Source organism: Lutra lutra, chromosome 10 (genome assembly GCF_902655055.1).
Source record: "Lutra lutra chromosome 10, mLutLut1.2, whole genome shotgun sequence".
NCBI lineage: Eukaryota > Metazoa > Chordata > Mammalia > Carnivora > Mustelidae > Lutra > Lutra lutra.
This window is the reverse complement of record NC_062287.1, coordinates 105,581,684-105,601,667: the sequence shown is the minus strand read 5'-3', so window position 1 is coordinate 105,601,667 and position 19,984 is coordinate 105,581,684. Positions and strand designations below refer to the sequence as shown.

The 19,984-nt window shown below is 49.4% G+C and overlaps 1 protein-coding gene across 5 annotated transcripts in view; it reads left to right on the top strand.

Moving 5' to 3' along the window:
- Nucleotides 1-18,149, top strand: part of AHNAK (AHNAK nucleoprotein) — a 30,560-nt gene extending 12,411 nt beyond the window's left edge. Inside the window, exons 5-6 of one of the 5 annotated variants that reach the window (XM_047691729.1) lie at nt 38-10,511; nt 11,118-18,149. In XM_047691729.1, the coding sequence (XP_047547685.1) occupies nt 38-10,511; nt 11,118-17,317 (16,674 nt within the window). In that variant the 3' untranslated portion in view covers nt 17,318-18,149. Of the gene's footprint in view, nt 1-37 lie in introns of all 5 variants that reach the window. The other 4 variants (XM_047691730.1, XM_047691731.1, XM_047691732.1 and 1 more) reach the window with 4 other exon arrangements.
- Nucleotides 18,150-19,984: the final 1,835 nt, after the last annotated feature.

Below are 19,984 nucleotides of genomic sequence, written 5' to 3'. Positions count from 1 at the left end.
TCCTGCTGCAACGTCTCCCGGCCGTGTCTTTCTGCAGAGCGGGGATGACGAGGACTATCAGCGCATCTACACCACGAAGATCAAGCCTCGGCTGAGGTCGGAGGACGGACTAGAAGGGGAACCTGGGGAAACCCAGAGCCGCACCATCACCGTGACGAGAAGGGTTACGGCCTACACTGTTGATGTGACAGGCCACGAAGGAGCCAGGGAGATCGATATCAGCAGCCCAGAGTTCAAGATCAAGATTCCCCAGCACAAACTGACTGAAATTTCCGCTGTGGATGTGGACACCCAGCCTGGCAAGACAGTGATCAGACTGCCCTCGGGCTCGGGGGCAGCATCTCCTACCACGGGCTCTGTTGTGGACATCCGAGCGGGGTCTGTTTCTCCTTCGGGACCAGAGCTCCAAGGTGCTGGCCACTCGAAGCTCCAGGTCACTGTGCCTGGGATAAAGGTGGGGAGCCCAGGCGTCAGTGTCAGTGCGAAGGGCTTGGACTTGGGTGGCAAAGGAGGGGTCCAAGTTCCAGGAGCAGACATTTCGTCTTCTCTTGGGGGTGGGGCAGTGGAGGTACAGGACCCATCTCTGGATAGTGGCGCTAATGGGAAAATTAAAATTCCCACTATGAAGGTGCCAAAATTCGGTGTCTTGACAGCGCCTGAGGGCCAGGCCCCAGGAGCAGGGTTGAGCGTTTCTGCACCTGAGTTCTCTGTGGGACACAAGGGTGGCAAGCCCGGCCTGACCATTGGCGGGAACATCCAGGCCCCTCAGCTAGAAGTCAGTGCTCCTTCTGCCAATATTGAGGGGCTTGAGGGGAAGCTGAAGGGTCCCCAAATCGCTGGGTCATCTCTTGAGAGTGACCTAGGCCTGAAAGGTGCCAAGCCACAGGGGAGCATAGGGGTGGACATTTCAGGTCCCAAAATCAAGGGCACTGTCGCTGGCTCCAGTGTGGAAGTTCAAGCCCCTGATGTTGATCTTCACGGGCCTGGGGGCAAACTGAATATGCCCAAGATGAAAGTTCCCAAATTCTCTGTGTCAGGCTCAAAGGGAGAGGGAACTGGCATTGATGTGACACTGCCCACAGGTGAAGTGACTCTTCCTGGGATCTCTGGTGACGTCAGCCTGCCTGAGGTTGCTGCTGGGGGGCTGGAAGGGAAGGTGAAGGGTACGAAAGTCAAGACTCCTGAAATGATCATGCAGAAACCTAAAATCTCCATGCAGGATGTGGATCTGAGCCTTGGATCTCCTAAAGTGAAGGGAGATATTAAGGTTTCAGTGCCTGGGGTGCAAGGTGACATTAAAGGCCCTCAAGTGGCAGTTAAAGGCTCCAAAGTGGACACAGAGACACCTAGCCTTGAGGGGACCCTGACGGGACCCACGCTTGGTAGTCCTTCTGGAAAAGCAGGAACGTGCAGGATCTCTATGGCAGATGTAGATCTAAATGTGGCTGCCCCTAAGATGAAAGGGGGTATAGATGTCACGCTTCCCAAAGTAGAAGGGAAAGTCAAAGTCCCTGGAGTGGATATCAAAGGCCCCAAAGTGGATGTCAGTGCCCCAGGTGTGGAAGTTCATGGCCCAGACTGGAACCTGAAAATGCCCAAGTTCAGCACTCCAGGGGTTGAAAGGGAAGGCCCAGATGTAGATGTGAAACTACCCAAAGGAGATGTCAGTATTCCAGGGCCCAAGGTCAGTGTGGAGGCCCCAAATGTCAACATAGCGGGCCCGGGAGGCAAACTTAAAGGCCCTGATGTTAAGCTGCCTGAAGTGAGTGTCAAGGCACCAAAGATCTCCATACCTGATGTCGATTTGCATGTTAAAGGCACAAAGGTAAAAGGAGAGTATGATGTAACAGTCCCAAAACTTGAAGGGGAACTGAAAGGCCCCAAAATGAACACTGATGCCCCAGATGTGGATGTTCAGGGCCCAGACTGGCACCTAAAGATGCCCAAGATGAAAATGCCAAAATTCAGTGTGCCAGGGTTCAAAGCAGAGGGCCCAGAAGTGGATGTGAACCTGCCCAAGGTTGATGTGGACATTTCTGGGCACAAGGTAGATGTTAGTGCTCCAGATGTGAGCCTTGAGGGACCAGAAGGGAAACTGAAAGGACCTAAGTTTAAGATGCCTGAGATGAATATCAAAGCCCCAAAGATCTCTATGCCAGATGTGGACTTACATTTGAAAGGCCCTAAAGTAAAGGGAGAATATGATGTCACAGTGCCAAAAGTGGAAGGTGAGATTAAAGTTCCTGATGTTGAACTTAAAAGTGCCAAAGTGGATATCAATGCTCCAGATGTTGATGTTCACGGCCCAGACTGGCACCTGAAGATGCCCAAAATGAAAATGCCCAAGTTCAGCATGCCTGGCTTCAAAGCAGAGGGCCCAGAAGTGGATGTGAACCTGCCCAAGGCTGACATTGACATCTCCGGACCCACAGTGGACGTTGAAGTTCCAGATGTGAACATTGAAGGACCTGAAGGAAAGCTGAAGGGTCCCAAGTTTAAGATGCCTGAGATGAATATCAAGGCTCCTAAGATCTCTATGCCTGATGTGGATTTGCATATGAAAGGTCCCAAGGTGAAGGGAGAATATGATGTTACGGTGCCAAAGATGGAAGGGGAACTCAAAGGGCCAAAAGTAGACATCGGTGCCCCAGATGTTGAAGTTCATGGTCCTGAATGGAACCTAAAGATGCCCAAGATGAAAATGCCCAAATTCACCATGCCCAGCCTCAAAGGTGAGGGCCCAGAAGTGGATGTGAACCTGACAAAGGCTGATGTGGACATTTCTGCACCCAAGGTAGATATTAGTGCTCCAGATTTGGGCCTTGAAGGACCAGAAGGAAAGTTGAAAGGCCCCAAGTTTAAGATGCCTGAGATGCACTTCAAGGCTCCTAAGATGACTCTCCCAGATGTTGACTTGGATCTTAAAGGACCCAAAATGAAAGGCAGTCTAGATATGTCAGCACCGAAAATAGAAGGTGAGATGAAAGTTCCAGATGTGGACATCAAAGGACCCAAGGTAGACCTTAAAGCACCAGATGTGGAAGTCCAAGGTGCAGACTGGAGCCTGAAAATGCCCAAGATGAAAATGCCCAAGTTCAGCATGCCCAGCTTGAAAGGCGAGGGCCCAGATGTGGATGTGAACCTGCCTAAGGCTGACATTGACATCTCTGGACCTAAAGTTGACATTGAAGCCCCAGACGTGAGCCTTGAAGGTCCAGAAGGGAAGCTGACGGGTCCCAAGTTTAAGATGCCTGAGATGCACTTCAAGACCCCCAAGATCTCCATGCCTGACGTGGACTTACACTTGAAAGGTCCTAAGGTGAAGGGGGATGTGGACGTGTCTGTGCCCAAGATAGAAGGTGAAATGAAAGTGCCAGATGTGGACATCAAAGGACCCAAATTGGATGTCGATGTCCCAGATGTGGACGTTCATGGCCCAGACTGGCACCTGAAGATGCCCAAAATGAAAATGCCCAAGTTCAGCATGCCTGGCTTCAAAGGTGAGGGCCCAGATGTGGATGTGAACCTGCCCAAGGCTGACCTTGATATCTCCGGACCCAAAGTGGACATTGAAGCCCCCGATGTTAACATTGAAGGACCGGAAGGAAAGCTGAAAGGCCCCAAGTTCAAGATGCCTGAGATGCACTTCAAGGCTCCCAAGATCTCCATGCCTGATGTGAACTTGAATCTTAAGGGGCCAAAACTAAAGGGAGATGTGGATGTGTCTGTGCCTGATGTAGAAGGTGAAATAAAGGTGCCGGATGTGGACATTAAAGGGCCCAAAGTTGACATCAGTGCTCCAGATGTGGATGTTCAAGGCCCAGACTGGCACTTGAAGATGCCCAAGGTGAAAATGCCCAAGTTCAGCATGCCTGGCTTCAAAGGAGAAGGCCCAGAAGTGGATGTGAACCTGCCCAAGGCCAACATTGATGTCTCAGGGCCCAAGGTGGATGTTGAAGTTCCAGATGTGAATATTGATGGTCCAGATGCAAAAATAAAAGGTCCTAAATTTAAGATGCCAGAAATGAATATAAAGTCTCAGAAGATATCCATGCCAGATGTTGGTTTGCATTTGAAAGGTCCTAAAATGAAAGGAGATTATGATGTTACAATTCCAAAAGTAGAAGGAGAGATAAAAGCTCCTGATGTTGACATCAAAAGTCCCAAAGTAGACATTAATGCACCAGATGTGGGAGGTCATGGCCCAGACTGGCACCTGAAGATGCCCAAAGTGAAAATGCCCAAGTTCAGCATGCCAGGCTTTAAAGGAGAGGGCCCAGAAGTGGATATAAACCTGCCAAAGGCTGACATTGATGTCTCCGGTCCCAAGGTGGACATTGATGCTCCAGATGTTAATATTGAAGGTCCAGAGGGGAAGCTAAAAGGTCCCAAATTTAAGATGCCAAGCATGAATATACAGACACACAAAATCTCTATGCCTGATGTTGGACTTAATCTAAAAGCTCCTAAACTGAAAACTGATGTAGATGTTTCCCTTCCCAAAGTGGAAGGAGACTTGAAGGGTCCTGAAATTGACATGAAGGCCCCAAAGATGGATGTGGATGTTGGTGATATTGATATTGAGGGTCCAGAAGGGAAGCTGAAAGGTCCTAAGTTTAAGATGCCAGACATGCACTTTAAGACTCCTAAGATCTCCATGCCTGATGTGGACTTACATTTGAAAGGCCCCAAAGTCAAAGGGGATGTGGATGTGTCTATGCCCAAGATAGAAGGTGAAATGAAAGTGCCAGATGTGGACATCAAAGGGCCTAAAGTAGACATTGATGTCCCAGATGTGGATGTCCATGGCCCAGACTGGCACCTGAAGATGCCCAAAGTAAAAATGCCCAAGTTCAGCATGCCTGGCTTCAAAGGTGAGGGCCCAGAAGTGGATGTGAACCTGCCTAAGGCTGACATTAATGTTTCTGGCCCCAAAATGGACATTGATGCTCCTGATTTGGATATAGAGGGACCAGAAGGAAAATTAAAGGGCTCTAAATTTAAGATGCCTAAGTTGAATATCAAAGCTCCTAAGATATCCATGCCAGATGTGGACTTGAATTTGAAGGGTCCCAAAGTGAAAGGAGAAATTGATGCTTCTGTGCCTGAGCTAGAAGGTGATCTGAGAGGTCCACAAGTTGATATCAAAGGTCCTAGTGTAGATGTGGAGATGCCTGATGTTGATCTGGAATGTCCTGATGCCAAGTTGAAAGGCCCTAAGTTTAAGATGCCTGAGATGCACTTCAAGACCCCCAAGATCTCCATGCCTGACGTGGACTTACACTTGAAAGGTCCTAAGGTGAAGGGGGATGTGGACGTGTCTGTGCCCAAGATAGAAGGTGAAATGAAAGTGCCAGATGTGGACATCAAAGGACCCAAATTGGATGTCGATGTCCCAGATGTGGACGTTCATGGCCCAGACTGGCACCTGAAGATGCCCAAAATGAAAATGCCCAAGTTCAGCATGCCTGGCTTCAAAGGTGAGGGCCCAGATGTGGATGTGAACCTGCCCAAGGCTGACCTTGATATCTCCGGACCCAAAGTGGACATTGAAGCCCCCGATGTTAACATTGAAGGACCGGAAGGAAAGCTGAAAGGCCCCAAGTTCAAGATGCCTGAGATGCACTTCAAGGCTCCCAAGATCTCCATGCCTGATGTGAACTTGAATCTTAAGGGGCCAAAACTAAAGGGAGATGTAGATGTGTCTGTGTCAAAATTGGAAGGAGATTTGAAAGGCCCCAGTGTGGATGTGGAGATGCCTGATGTTGAACTGGAATGTCCTGATGCAAAGTTGAAAGGCCCTAAGTTTAAGATGCCAGACATGCACTTCAAGACCCCCAAGATCTCCATGCCTGATGTGGACTTACACTTGAAAGGCCCCAAAGTCAAAGGGGATGTGGATGTGTCTGTGCCCAGGATAGAAGGTGAAATGAAAGTGTCAGATGTGGACATTAAAGGCCCCAAAGTAGACATTGATGCTCCAGATGTGGATGTTCATGGCCCAGAGTGGCACCTGAAGATGCCCAAGATGAAAATGCCCAAGTTCAGTATGCCTGGCTTTAAAGGTGAGGGCCCAGATGTGGATGTGAACCTGCCCAAGGCTGACATTGACATTTCTGGACCTAAGGTGGACATTGAAGCGCCAGATGTGAACATTGAGGGTCCAGAAGGAAAACTGAAAGGCCCCAAGTTCAAGATGCCTGAAATGCACTTTCATGCCCCTAAGATCTCCATGCCTGATGTTGATTTCAACTTAAAAGGGCCTAAAATCAAAGGAGACTTTGACGTTCCTGCCCCAAAGCTGGAGGGAGAGTTAAAGGGTCCGGAAGTGGATGTCAAAGGCCCCAAATTGGATGTTGACATGCCAGACGTAGCTGTGGAAGGTCCAGATGGCAAATGGAAAAGTCCTAAATTTAAGATGCCAGACATGCACTTTAAAGCTCCCAAAATCTCCATGCCAGACATTGATCTACACTTAAAAAGTCCCAAGATAAAGGGAGAGGTGGATGTTGATGTTCCCAAATTGGAAGGTGACCTCAAAGGGCCAGACCTCAAAGGTGACATCAGTGGGCCAGATATTGACATCGAAGGACCAGAGGGAAAATTGAAAGGTCCTAAGTTCAAGATGCCTGACATGCATTTCAAAGCCCCAAATATTTCTATGCCTGACGTGGACCTAAATTTGAAAGGACCAAAAATCAAGGGGGATGTTGACGTGTCTGTGCCTGAGGTAGAAGGTAAAATTAAAGTACCAGATGTGAACATCAAGGGCCCCAAAGTAGACATAAATCCTCCTGATGTTCATGGCCCAGATTGGCACCTGAAGATGCCCAAAATGAAAATGCCCAAGTTCAGCGTTCCTGGTTTCAAAGCAGAGGGTCCAGAGGTAGATGTGAATCTTCCCAAGGCTGACATTGGTGTCTCAGGACCCAAAGTTGACATTGAAGTCCCAGAGATGAGCATCGAGAGTCCAGAGGGAAAAATCAAGGGGCCTAAGTTTAAGATGCCAGAAATGAACATCAAAGCTCCCAAGATCTCCATGCCAGATGTAGATTTACACTTGAAAGGTCCTAAGGTCAAGGGAGATGTGGACATTTCCTTGCCTAAGGTGGAAGGTGACCTAAAGGCCCCCAAAATGGACATTGATGTCCCAGATGTTGATGTTCAGGGCCCAGACTGGCACCTGAAAATGCCCAAGATGAAAATACCCAAGTTCAGCATGCCAGGCTTCAAAGGAGAAGGCCCAGAAGTGGATGTGAACCTACCCAAGGCTGACATTGATGTCTCAGGACCCAAGGTGGACATTGAAGGCCCTGATGTTAACATTGAGGGTCCTGAGGGAAAGTTGAAAGGTCCTAAGTTCAAGATGCCTGAGATGAACATCAAAGCCCCCAAGATCTCCATGCCTGACTTTGATTTGCACCTGAAAGGTCCCAAGGTAAAGGGTGATGTGGATGTGTCTCTGCCCAAAGTTGAAGGTGACCTCAAGGGTCCTGAAGTTGACATCAAAGGCCCCAAGGTGGATGTTGATGTCCCAGATGTGGATGTTCATGGACCAGACTGGCACCTGAAGATGCCCAAGATGAAAATGCCCAAGTTTAGCATGCCAGGCTTCAAAGGAGAAGGCCCAGAAGTGGATGTGAACCTACCCAAGGCTGACATTGATGTCTCAGGACCCAAGGTGGACATTGAAGGCCCTGATGTTAACATTGAGGGTCCTGAGGGAAAGTTGAAAGGTCCCAAGTTCAAGATGCCTGAGATGAACATCAAAGCCCCCAAGATCTCCATGCCTGACTTTGATTTGCACCTGAAAGGTCCCAAGGTAAAGGGTGATGTGGATGTGTCTCTGCCCAAAGTTGAAGGTGACCTCAAGGGCCCTGAAGTTGACATCAAAGGCCCCAGTGTGGATGTTGATGTCCCAGATGTGGATGTTCATGGTCCAGACTGGCACCTGAAGATGCCCAAGGTGAAAATGCCCAAGTTCAGCATGCCTAGCTTCAAGGGAGAAGGCCCAGAAGTGGATGTGAACCTGCCCAAGGCTGACATAGATGTGTCAGGACCCAAAGTGGATGTTGAATGTCCTGATGTGAATATTGAAGGACCTGAAGGAAAGTGGAAAAGTCCAAAGTTTAAGATGCCTGAAATGCATTTGAAGACTCCAAAGATATCCATGCCAGATATTGATATTAATCTAACAGGTCCAAAAATAAAAGGAGATGTGGATGTCAAAGGTCCCAAATTAGAGGGAGATCTGAAAGGCCCTGAAGTTGACCTCAAAGGCCCCAAAGTGGACATTGATGTTCCAGATGTGGATGTCCATGGCCCAGACTGGCACCTGAAAATGCCCAAGATGAAAATGCCCAAGTTCAGCATGCCAGGCTTCAAAGGAGAAGGCCCAGAAGTGGATGTGAACCTGCCCAAGGCTGACATTGATGTCTCAGGACCCAAGGTGGACATTGATGTTCCAGATGTCAATATTGAAGGTCCAGATGCAAAACTGAAGGGCCCCAAGTTCAAGATGCCTGAGATGAACATCAAAGCCCCCAAGATCTCCATGCCTGACTTCGATTTGCACCTGAAAGGTCCCAAAGTAAAGGGTGATGTGGATGTGTCTCTGCCCAAAGTTGAAGGTGACCTCAAGGGCCCTGAAGTTAACATCAAGGGCCCCAAGGTGGATGTTGATGTCCCAGATGTGGATGCTCATGGACCAGACTGGCACCTGAAGATGCCCAAAGTAAAAATGCCCAAGTTCAGCATGCCTGGCTTCAAAGGAGAAGGCCCAGAAGTGGATGTGAACCTACCCAAGGCTGACATTGATGTCTCAGGACCCAAAGTGGACATTGAAGGCCCTGATGTTAACATTGAGGGTCCTGAGGGAAAGTTGAAAGGTCCCAAGTTCAAGATGCCTGAGATGAACATCAAAGCCCCCAAGATCTCCATGCCAGACATTGATCTTAACCTGAAGGGCCCTAAAGTGAAGGGTGATGTGGATGTATCTTTGCCAAAAGTGGAAGGTGAGATTAAAGTTCCTGATGTTGACATCAAGGGCCCCAAAGTGGACATCGATGCCCCAGATGTGGATGTTCATGGCCCAGACTGGCACCTGAAGATGCCCAAGATAAAAATGCCCAAGATCAGCATGCCAGGCTTCAAAGGAGAAGGTCCAGAAGTGGATGTGAACCTACCCAAGGCTGACATTGATGTCTCAGGACCCAAGGTGGACATTGATGCTCCAGATGTCAATATCGAAGGTCCGGATGCAAAACTGAAGGGCCCCAAGTTCAAAATGCCAGAGATGAACATCAAAGCTCCTAAGATATCCATGCCAGATTTGGACCTTAACCTTAAAGGCCCTAAAATGAAAGGAGAGGTGGATGTTTCCCTTCCAAATGTAGAAGGTGATGTGAAAGGGCCTACTCTTGACATCAAGGGCCCAAAGATAGATGTAGATGCTCCAGATATTGACATTCATGGTCCTGAGGGCAAATTGAAAGGTCCCAAACTGAAGATGCCAGACATGCATGTAAATATGCCCAAAATCTCCATGCCAGAAATTGACCTGAATTTGAAAGGCGCAAAGCTTAAGGGAGATGTTGATGTTTCCGGGCCCAAACTGGAAGGTGATGTTAAAGCTCCCAAGCTGGATGTAAAGGGGCCAGAAGTGGACATTTCTGGTCCTAAGGTCAATCTTGATGGCAAGGCAAAGAAATCACGTTTTAAGCTTCCTAAATTTAACTTTTCAGGCTCCAAAGTTCAGACACCTGAGGTGGATGTCAAAGTTAAAAAGCCAGATATTGATGTGACAGGTCCAAAAGTTGATATTAATGCTCCTGATGTTGAGGTCCAAGGGAAAGTGAAAGGATCTAAGTTCAAAATGCCTTTCCTGAGTATTTCATCTCCTAAAGTTTCTATGCCTGATGTAGAGTTAAATCTGAAAGGCCCTAAAGTCAAAGGAGACTTAGATGTTACAGCTCCTAATTTAGAAGGTGACTTTAAAGGACCCAAAGTAGATATTAAAGCACCAGAAGTTCATCTTGATGCACCTGATGTGGATGTTCATGGTCCAGATTGGAATTTGAAAATGCCCAAAATGAAAATGCCCAAGTTTGGTGTGCCTGGCTTAAAAGCAGAAGGGCCAGAAATGGCTGTGGATCTGCCAAAAGGAGATCTCAACATCGAGGGGCCCAAAATGGACATCGAGGGTCCAGAAATTAATGTGGAAGGTGTAGAAGGAAGCTTAAAAGGCCCCAAACTCAAGATGCCTGACATGAATATCAAAACTCCCAAGATCTCCATGCCTGACATTGATTTAAACCTGAAGGGCACCAAGGTGAAAGGTGATATGGATGTTTCTCTGCCCAAAGTTGAAGGGGATCTGAAAGGGCCAGAGATTGATATCAAAGGGCCCAAAGTGAACATTGATGCCCCTGGTGTGGATGTTCATGGCCCAGACTGGCACCTGAAAATGCCCAAGGTGAAAATGCCCAAGTTCAGCATGCCAGGCTTCAAAGGTGAAGGCCCAGATGTGGATGTTACTCTCCCTAAAGCGGACATTGATATTTCTGGCCCCAAAGTGGACATTGATGCCCCAGATGTGAATATTGAAGGTCCAGATGTGAAACTGAAGGGTCCCAAGTTCAAGATGCCTGAGATGAACATCAAAGCCCCCAAAATCTCCATGCCTGACCTTGATCTGAACTTGAAGGGCCCCAAAATGAAAGGTGATGTGGATATATCTTTGCCAACAGTAGAAGGTGACTTAAAGGGCCCTGAGGTGGACATCAAGGGCCCCAAAGTAGACATTGACACTCCTGATATTAACATTGAAGGCCCAGAGGGGAAACTGAAGGGGCCCAAATTCAAGATGCCAGAGATGCACCTAAAGACTCCTAAGATTTCCATGCCTGATATTGATGTAAACTTGAAGGGCCCCAAAGTGAAAGGTGATATGGATGTTTCCCTCCCCAAGTTTGAAGGGGATCTGAAAGGTCCTGAGGTGGACCTCAAAGGTCCCAAAGTGGACATTGATGCCCCTGATGTGGATGTTCATGGACCAGACTGGCACCTGAAGATGCCCAAAATAAAAATGCCCAAGATCAGCATGCCAGGCTTCAAAGGAGAAGGCCCAGAAGTGGATGTGAACCTACCCAAGGCTGACATTGATGTCTCAGGACCCAAAGTGGACATTGAAGGCCCTGATGTTAACATTGAGGGTCCTGAGGGAAAGTTGAAAGGTCCCAAGTTCAAGATGCCTGAGATGAACATCAAAGCCCCCAAGATCTCCATGCCAGACATTGATCTTAACCTAAAGGGCCCTAAAGTGAAGGGTGATGTGGATGTATCTTTGCCAAAAGTGGAAGGTGAGATTAAAGTTCCTGATGTTGACATCAAGGGCCCCAAAGTGGACATCGATGCCCCAGATGTGGATGTTCATGGCCCAGACTGGCACCTGAAGATGCCCAAGATAAAAATGCCCAAGATCAGCATGCCAGGCTTCAAAGGAGAAGGTCCAGAAGTGGATGTGAACCTACCCAAGGCTGACATTGATGTCTCAGGACCCAAGGTGGACATTGATGCTCCAGATGTCAATATCGAAGGTCCGGATGCAAAACTGAAGGGCCCCAAGTTCAAGATGCCAGAGATGAACATCAAAGCCCCCAAGATCTCCATGCCTGACTTTGATTTGCATCTGAAAGGCCCTAAAATGAAAGGAGATGTGGATGTTTCTCTACCTAAGGTGGAAGGTGACCTAAAGGCCCCTGAAGTTGACATCAAAGGCCCCAAGGTGGATGTTGATGTCCCAGATGTGGATGTTCATGGTCCAGACTGGCACCTGAAGATGCCCAAGGTGAAAATGCCTAAGTTCAGCATGCCTGGCTTCAAAGGCGAGGGCCCAGATGTGGATGTGAACCTGCCCAAAGCTGACATTGACATCTCAGGACCCAAGGTAGACATAGACACTCCTGATGTTGACATTCACGGCCCAGAAGGGAAACTCAAGGGTCCCAAGTTTAAAATGCCTGACCTGCACCTCAAGGCACCCAAGATCTCCATGCCTGAAGTGGACCTGAATCTGAAGGGTCCCAAGGTAAAGGGTGATGTGGATGTGTCTCTGCCAAAAGTTGAAGGTGACCTCAAGGGCCCTGACGTTGATATCAAGGGCCCCAAAGTGGACATTGATGTCCCAGATGTGGATGTCCATGGCCCAGACTGGCACCTGAAGATGCCCAAGGTGAAAATGCCCAAGTTCAGCATGCCGGGCTTCAAAGGAGAGGGCCCAGAAGTGGATGTGAACCTGCCCAAGGCTGACATTGATGTCTCAGGACCCAAGGTGGACATTGATGTTCCAGATGTCAATATTGAAGGTCCAGATGCAAAACTGAAGGGCCCCAAGTTCAAGATGCCAGAGATGAACATCAAAGCTCCTAAGATCTCCATGCCTGATATTGACTTAAACCTGAAAGGTCCCAAGGTAAAGGGTGATGTGGATGTGTCTTTGCCTAAAGTGGAAGGTGACCTCAAGGGCCCTGAAATTGACATCAAAGGGCCCAAAGTGGACATCGATGCCCCTGATGTGGACGTTCATGGTCCAGACTGGCACCTGAAGATGCCCAAGGTGAAAATGCCCAAGTTCAGCATGCCTGGCTTCAAGGGAGAAGGCCCAGAAGTGGATGTGAACCTTCCCAAGGCTGACATTGACATTTCTGGCCCCAAAGTGGACATTGATGCCCCAGATGTGAATATTGAATGTCCAGATGTGAAACTGAAGGGCCCTAAGTTCAAGATGCCAGAGATGAACATCAAAGCTCCCAAAATCTCCATGCCTGAGCTTGACTTAAACCTGAAGGGCCCCAAAATGAAGGGTGATGTGGATGTTTCTTTGCCCAAAGTGGAAGGTGACCTCAAGGGCCCTGAAGTTGACATCAAGGGCCCCAAATTGGACTTTGACACTCCTGATATCAATATTGAGGGCCCAGAAGGAAAATTGAAGGGGCCCAAATTTAAGATGCCAGAGATGCATATTAAAGCCCCCAAGATCTCCATGCCTGACTTGGACTTAAATTTGAAGGGGCCGAAAGTAAAAGGGGATGTGGACCTTTCATTACCTAAGGTGGAAGGTGATCTAAAAGGGCCAGAGGTGGACATTGAAGGTCCTGAAGGGAAACTCAAAGGTCCCAAATTTAAGATGCCTGATGTCCATTTCAAAACCCCACAAATCTCCATGAGCGACATTGATTTGAACTTGAAAGGACCTAAGATAAAGGGAGATTTGGATATTTCCATTCCTAAACTGGAAGGAGATCTGAAAGGCCCCAAAGTTGATGTTAAAGGCCCTAATCTGGACATAGACACTCCTGATGTTGACATTCACGGCCCAGAAGGGAAACTCAAGGGTCCCAAGTTTAAAATGCCTGACCTGCACCTCAAGGCACCCAAGATCTCCATGCCTGAAGTGGACCTGAATCTGAAGGGTCCCAAGGTAAAGGGTGATGTGGATGTGTCTCTGCCAAAAGTTGAAGGTGACCTCAAGGGCCCTGACGTTGATATCAAGGGCCCCAAAGTGGACATTGATGTCCCAGATGTGGATGTCCATGGCCCAGACTGGCACCTGAAGATGCCCAAGGTGAAAATGCCCAAGTTCAGCATGCCGGGCTTCAAAGGAGAGGGCCCAGAAGTGGATGTGAACCTGCCCAAGGCTGACATTGATGTCTCAGGACCCAAGGTGGACATTGATGTTCCAGATGTCAATATTGAAGGTCCAGATGCAAAACTGAAGGGCCCCAAGTTCAAGATGCCAGAGATGAACATCAAAGCTCCTAAGATCTCCATGCCTGATATTGACTTAAACCTGAAAGGTCCCAAGGTAAAGGGTGATGTGGATGTGTCTTTGCCTAAAGTGGAAGGTGACCTCAAGGGCCCTGAAATTGACATCAAAGGGCCCAAAGTGGACATCGATGCCCCTGATGTGGACGTTCATGGTCCAGACTGGCACCTGAAGATGCCCAAGGTGAAAATGCCCAAGTTCAGCATGCCTGGCTTCAAGGGAGAAGGCCCAGAAGTGGATGTGAACCTTCCCAAGGCTGACATTGACATTTCTGGCCCCAAAGTGGACATTGATGCCCCAGATGTGAATATTGAATGTCCAGATGCGAAACTGAAGGGCCCTAAGTTCAAGATGCCAGAGATAAATATCAAAGCTCCCAAAATCTCCATGCCTGATGTTGACCTGGATTTGAAAGGATCCAAAGTCAAAGGAGATTTTGATGTGTCGGTCCCTAAGATCGAAGGTAGTTTCAAAGGCCCAGAAGTAGACCTTAAAGGTTCAGGTCTGGATTTTGAAGGCTCAGATGCCAAGCTTAGTGGCCCACATTTGAAGATGCCATCGCTTGATATATCTGCCCCTAAAGTAACTGTTCCTGATGTTGATTTGCATTTCAAGACACCCAAAATTGGGATTTCTGGTCCCAAGTTGGAAGGTGCTGAACTGGACCTCAAAGGGCCCAAAGTTGATTTAGAAGCTCCAAGCTTGGATGTACACACGGAGAGCCCAGATATTACTGTCGAGGGGCCAGACATTAAAATTCCCAAATTCAAGAAACCCAGGTTTGGTTTTGGGGCAAAAAGCCCTAAAGCTGACATCAAATCACCTTCTCTGGATGTGACTGTCCCCGAGGCAGAGATGAATATTGAGACTCCTGAAATTAGTGTTGGTGGCAAGGGCAAGAAGAGTAAATTTAAAATGCCCAAAATTCACATGAGTGGCCCTAAAATGAAGGCCAAAAAACAGGGATTTGACTTGAATGTTCCCGGGGGCGAAATTGATGCCAGTCTCAAGGTGCCCGAGGTAGATGTCAACGTTGCCGGGCCAGACGCCACTATTAAAGGTGACGTGAAATCCCCCAAAACCAAGAAACCTATGTTCGGGAAAATGTACTTTCCAGATGTAGAATTTGACATTAAATCACCTAAATTTAAAGCTGAGGCCCCCCTCCCAAGCCCCAAACTGGAGGGTGAAATACAGGCGCCTGATGTAGACATTTCTTCGCCAGGGATTCATGTCGAAGGTCCCGACATCAAGGTGAAGGCTCCCAAGTTCAAGCTGCCAGGCATGGATGTCTCAGGAAAACTAGAGGGTGACTTGAAGGGCCCCAGGGTGCAGGCCAACTTGGACGCACCTGACATCAACATTGAAGGCCCAGATGCTAAAGTCAAAGCACCGTCCTTCGGCATTTCTGGCCCTCAGGTCTCCATCCCTGATGTGAACGTTAGCTTGAAAGGACCAAAGGTAAAGGGTGATGTCCCAAGTGTGGGATTGGAAGGACCAGACATAGATCTGCAAGGTCCAGAATCAAAGATCAAGTTCCCCAAGTTTTCAGTGCCCAAGATCGGCGTCCCTGGTGTGAAGATGGAAGGGGGAGGAGCGGAGGTCCATGCCCAGCTGCCCTCTCTCGAAGGAGGCTTGAGCCCGCCCGATGTGAAGCTTGAAGGGCCGGATGTGTCTCTGAAAGGGCCAAAAGTAGACTTGCCCTCGGTGAACCTCTCTATGCCAAAAATCTCTGGACCTGATGTTGACCTGAACTTGAAAGGACCAAGTTTGAAGGGAGACCTGGATGCTTCTGTTCCTGGTGTGAAGGTACATGCCCCAGGGCTTGACCTCAGAGGTCAAGGTGGAAAGGTGAGGATGGAAGGAGATGGTGTGAAAGTGCCTGGGATTGATGCCACGTTAAATCTTGGTGCCCCAGACGTGACCCTGAAGGGACCAAGCCTGCAGGGGGACCTGGCTGTCTCTGGTGACATCAAATGCCCTAAAGTATCAGTAGGTGCTCCTGATCTAAGTTTGGAGGCCCCCGAAGGTGGCATTAAACTTCCCAAAATGAAGCTGCCTCAGTTTGGCATCTCGACTCCAGGGTCCGACTTGGACGTGAACGTCAAAGGGCCACAAGTGACTGGAGAACTACAGGCACCAGGTATGGATGTGAACCTCGGGGGCCTGAGCCTGAAAGGGCCTCAGATCTCTGGCCCTCAAATCTCAGCATCAGACATGGACTTGAACTTGGAAGGACCAAAAATAAAAGGGAGCCTTGGGGCCACTGGTGAGATGAAAGGCCCCACTGTTGGAGGAGGTCTTCTAGGCATCAGCGTTGAAGGCCTCGGAGGAAACCTCCAGATGCCTGGAATCAAGTCCTCTGGATGTGATGTAGAGCTGCCAGGCGGGAATGTGAAACTCCCAACGGGGCAAATTTCTGGTCCTGAAATCAAAGGCGATCTGAAAGGTTCGGGAATAGGTTTCCACGGGGCTGCTCCCGACATTAGCATCAAGGGGCCTTCCCTTAACGTGGCCTCCCCTGAGTCAGATTTCGGTGTCAGCTTTAAGGGCCCGAAAATCAAAGGAGGTGTGGATGTTTCCGGGGGTGTTGGCATCCCAGCTGTCAGCCTGGGTGAAGGGCACGTGAGTGTCAAAGGACCCCAGGCCACCTCTGCTCTCAACTTGGATGCACCGAAGTTTGCTGGGGGACTTCATTTCTCAGGACCAAAGGTAGAAGGAGGCATGAAAGGAGGCCAGGTTGGACTCCAGGGTCCTGGGCTGAGTGTGTCTGGGTCTCCAGGTCACTTGGAAAGCAGATCTGGAAAAGTAACATTCCCCAAGATGAAGATCCCCAAATTCACGTTCTCTGGCCGTGAGCTGATTGGCAGAGAAGTCGGGGTGGATATTAACTTCCCTAAAGTGGAGGCTACTGCCCAGGCTGGAGCCGGAGAGGGCGAGTGGGAAGAGTCTGATGTGAAACTTAAAAAGTCCAAAATCAAAATGCCCAAGTTCAATTTTTCCAAACCTAAAGCGAAAGGTGGTGTCACCGGCTCCCCGGAAGCGTCCATTTCAGGGTCCAAAGGCGACCTGAAGAGCTCGAAGGCCAGCCTCGGTTCCCTGGAAGGAGACGCCGAGGCCGAGACGTCATCCCCCAAAGGCAAGTTCTCCTTATTTAAAAGTAAGAAGCCCCGGCACCGCTCCAATTCCTTCAGTGACGAAAGGGAGCTCTCGGCGCCTTCCACCCCAACTGGGACCTTGGAGTTTGAAGGTGGGGAAGTCAAAGGGAAACACGGAAAGCTGAAGTTTGGTACCTTCGGTGGCTTGGGGTCAAAGAGCAAAGGTCATTATGAGGTGACCGGGAGCGATGACGAGACAGGCAAGTTGCAAGGGAGTGGAGTGTCCTTGGCCTCTAAGAAGTCCCGACTGTCCTCCTCTTCCAGCAACGACAGTGGGACTAAGGTTGGCATCCAGCTTCCCGAGGTGGAGCTGGTGGTTTCCAAGAAAGAGTAGCAGGCCTCGTGTGTGTACATATATGTGTAAAAATACATCAGCCTTGGGTGTGTTTGTATATAAACTGCAAAGAGAAACACACCGACAGCCTCAGCATAACGCAAAGATCTGGCCTCTGCCCGGGGCAAGTGCGGGAAAATGCCAGCAGCCGCCTTTGTGCTCCCGGCCCGTAGCTCTACCGATGGGAATGACCGGTTCCATGTTCGTCCAGCCCGTGTGCAGAGCCAACAGGATTTGCCTTGAGATTTCAGTTTTTGTTTTTTGTTTTTGCATTGAACGCTGAGAGCTCCTGTTTACTAAGCAAGCTTTTGTGTTTATTATCCTCATTTTTACTGAACATTGTTAGTGTTGGGGCAATGGAAACCCACTTTTTCATTGTAATGACTTTGGGGGCTTTTGTTAGTAAGGGTGGGGTGGGGTAGAAGGCAGTAGAGGGGGCCAGACTCCGTTTCTCCTAAGATTGGATCTATTCAAACAGCAAACACCCAAAGAGGGCCGAGAGGAGGTGGCAGGCGGGGTGGGTGTTTTTAGATCTCTCTAGCAGTGCTTTTTTTCCCCCCAGGGGTGGTGGTCCTAGCCAGTCAGTGCTCACGGTGAGCCGGAATTAGAATCTGTTTGCAAATTGGCCGACCCCCCCAAGCTCAACAAGAAGGGCTCCCGTTCTGTGTCTTGTGGGAGAAATGTTTCCTTCATGGCCGCCACATTCCCGATACTAGTTCTGATTTCTTTCAATAAATGTTACCTTGATTAAGAAAATTTCCCGCACTTTAATGGCAAATTAATTGAGAATGTAAGGAAATCGAAGGCCAATAAAGCTGTTTATTAACCCTGATGTCTCCTGCCTTCGCATTCTATGTTGGGAGCACAAACCCAGCCCTTTCCGTTGAGACTCAGTCCATCCCAGGGAATTTGCCGGTTTCATTAATGGGTGATGGAGGGGCGGGGTGTCTTTGCTGCCTGATTCTCACGGTGAGGCCGGCTGCATTATTGCCGAGAAATCTAGAGAGGCTTGGCACCCTCCGATAGGAATACACAACTCAGAAATGGTTCTGAATGGGTAAGAGGATACAGATATGAATGGAAAACAAGACCCACTGGAGTGGTGGAAAGGGCTCGATCTGGCTCTGAGTTAGAGGCATGCCATCTATTTCTGACTCGGCTGCGGCTTTGCGGGCTAGCCTCAAGTTACCTGCCCTGTCCGGGCCTCAGATTCCTCTTCTTTGAAATAAGGGTGCTGATCTCATAGTAGGGGTCTTTGTGGTTTCTGCTAGTCCTGCTAAACTTTACGAAAAACCTCTTGTGGCCAGAGTCCCCTTTTGATTTCCAGCTCTGCAGACAATACTTGGTGGTGGTGTTGCGGGCGGGGGGTGATGCTTCTAGAAACTGGCTTCTAGTGTTGGTCATTGCTGAGCAGAAGGCAGTGCCTTTTTAGACCAAAATGATTGGAACAAGCTCCTCCCCTTGCTGCTCCCCAGAGCTGCCACTTTCCTACCTGTGGAGACAGCTCTGCACCCCACCCATCACCCATCACCCCAGATCACCCCAGACCACGGATAACAGCTCCTGCCCCATCCCATCCTCTCCACTGCCAGCTTGTCTGCGGGGTTTCAGCACATGGCTGTGGGGTCTGCCCAGGGGTGCTCCACCTGCCCTGGCTCGGACTTCACGGTCTGTCACCTTCATCCGTTCCGTCCCTGGAGCTTCTGGAACTCCAGAGCAGCTCTCAGTTTTGGAAAGAGGGAACAAGGGAGGTGCTGAGACCCCTGCTGCTTTTCTTGAGATGACAGAACTACCGTCATTGCTTTTGTGAATTAGGCAAGACACTTAACCCCTTTGAGCCTTTGCTTCTTCCCCCATAAAACGGGGACACGTATCCATAGAGCCAAAGGGTCTGCTCTGGTACCCAAGTTGTCGACTGTGCAAGGACATGACATCAAAGCGGGTAGCATCTATATCAGAGCCATAGGTTAGTTTGCTGGAAGCACGAGGTTGGGTGTGGGGTCCCGGAGAGGCAGGTGCACAGCCCCACACGCACACTCAAGAGCAACGGGATATGGGGGCTCACTGGCACACACACCCACACGCAGGCACTAACCACCTCGGGAGCCCTCCCAGTGCTGCTTTCATTCTTCTGGTGCTCAGAGCCCAATCCCGAATCCTTCCTCAATTCTGAAGCTGTGGGTGTGGGGCGGGACAGAGCGTGCACGCTGAGATGGCTGGCGCTGGTGTCTACAGGGTGGGACGAGTGGGTGACAGTGGGGTGTACTTGTGTACACAGCCAGGGGGAACGCTGGCAAGATCCCGTGGACAGGATGACTCAGATTGTCAGTAATATATCAACTAGCATTTTTTTTAAGCTTAAGAAAGGGGGTTGTAGACTGGTGGTGACTCTCAGTGATGGCCCCTGGCTCTCAGGATGAGATCTCAGTGGCTGGGATAGTCAGGAGTGGTGGGTGGGATGGAGAAGGAACATGGTTCCTGGCCGTTGGAACGTGAGAAACCTCTCAGCTGCCAGCTTCCATCAGACCCTGTCTGGATGTCGTGGCCGGGGAACAGGAACTCTCCATCCCACAGTGACTGTGACCACAGAAGGGACAGCAGCAAGGAGGGGCTGAAGGCTGGAGAGGCATGTGGAGAGCCCTTCCCGGTGGACTCTTCTTTGCCCTG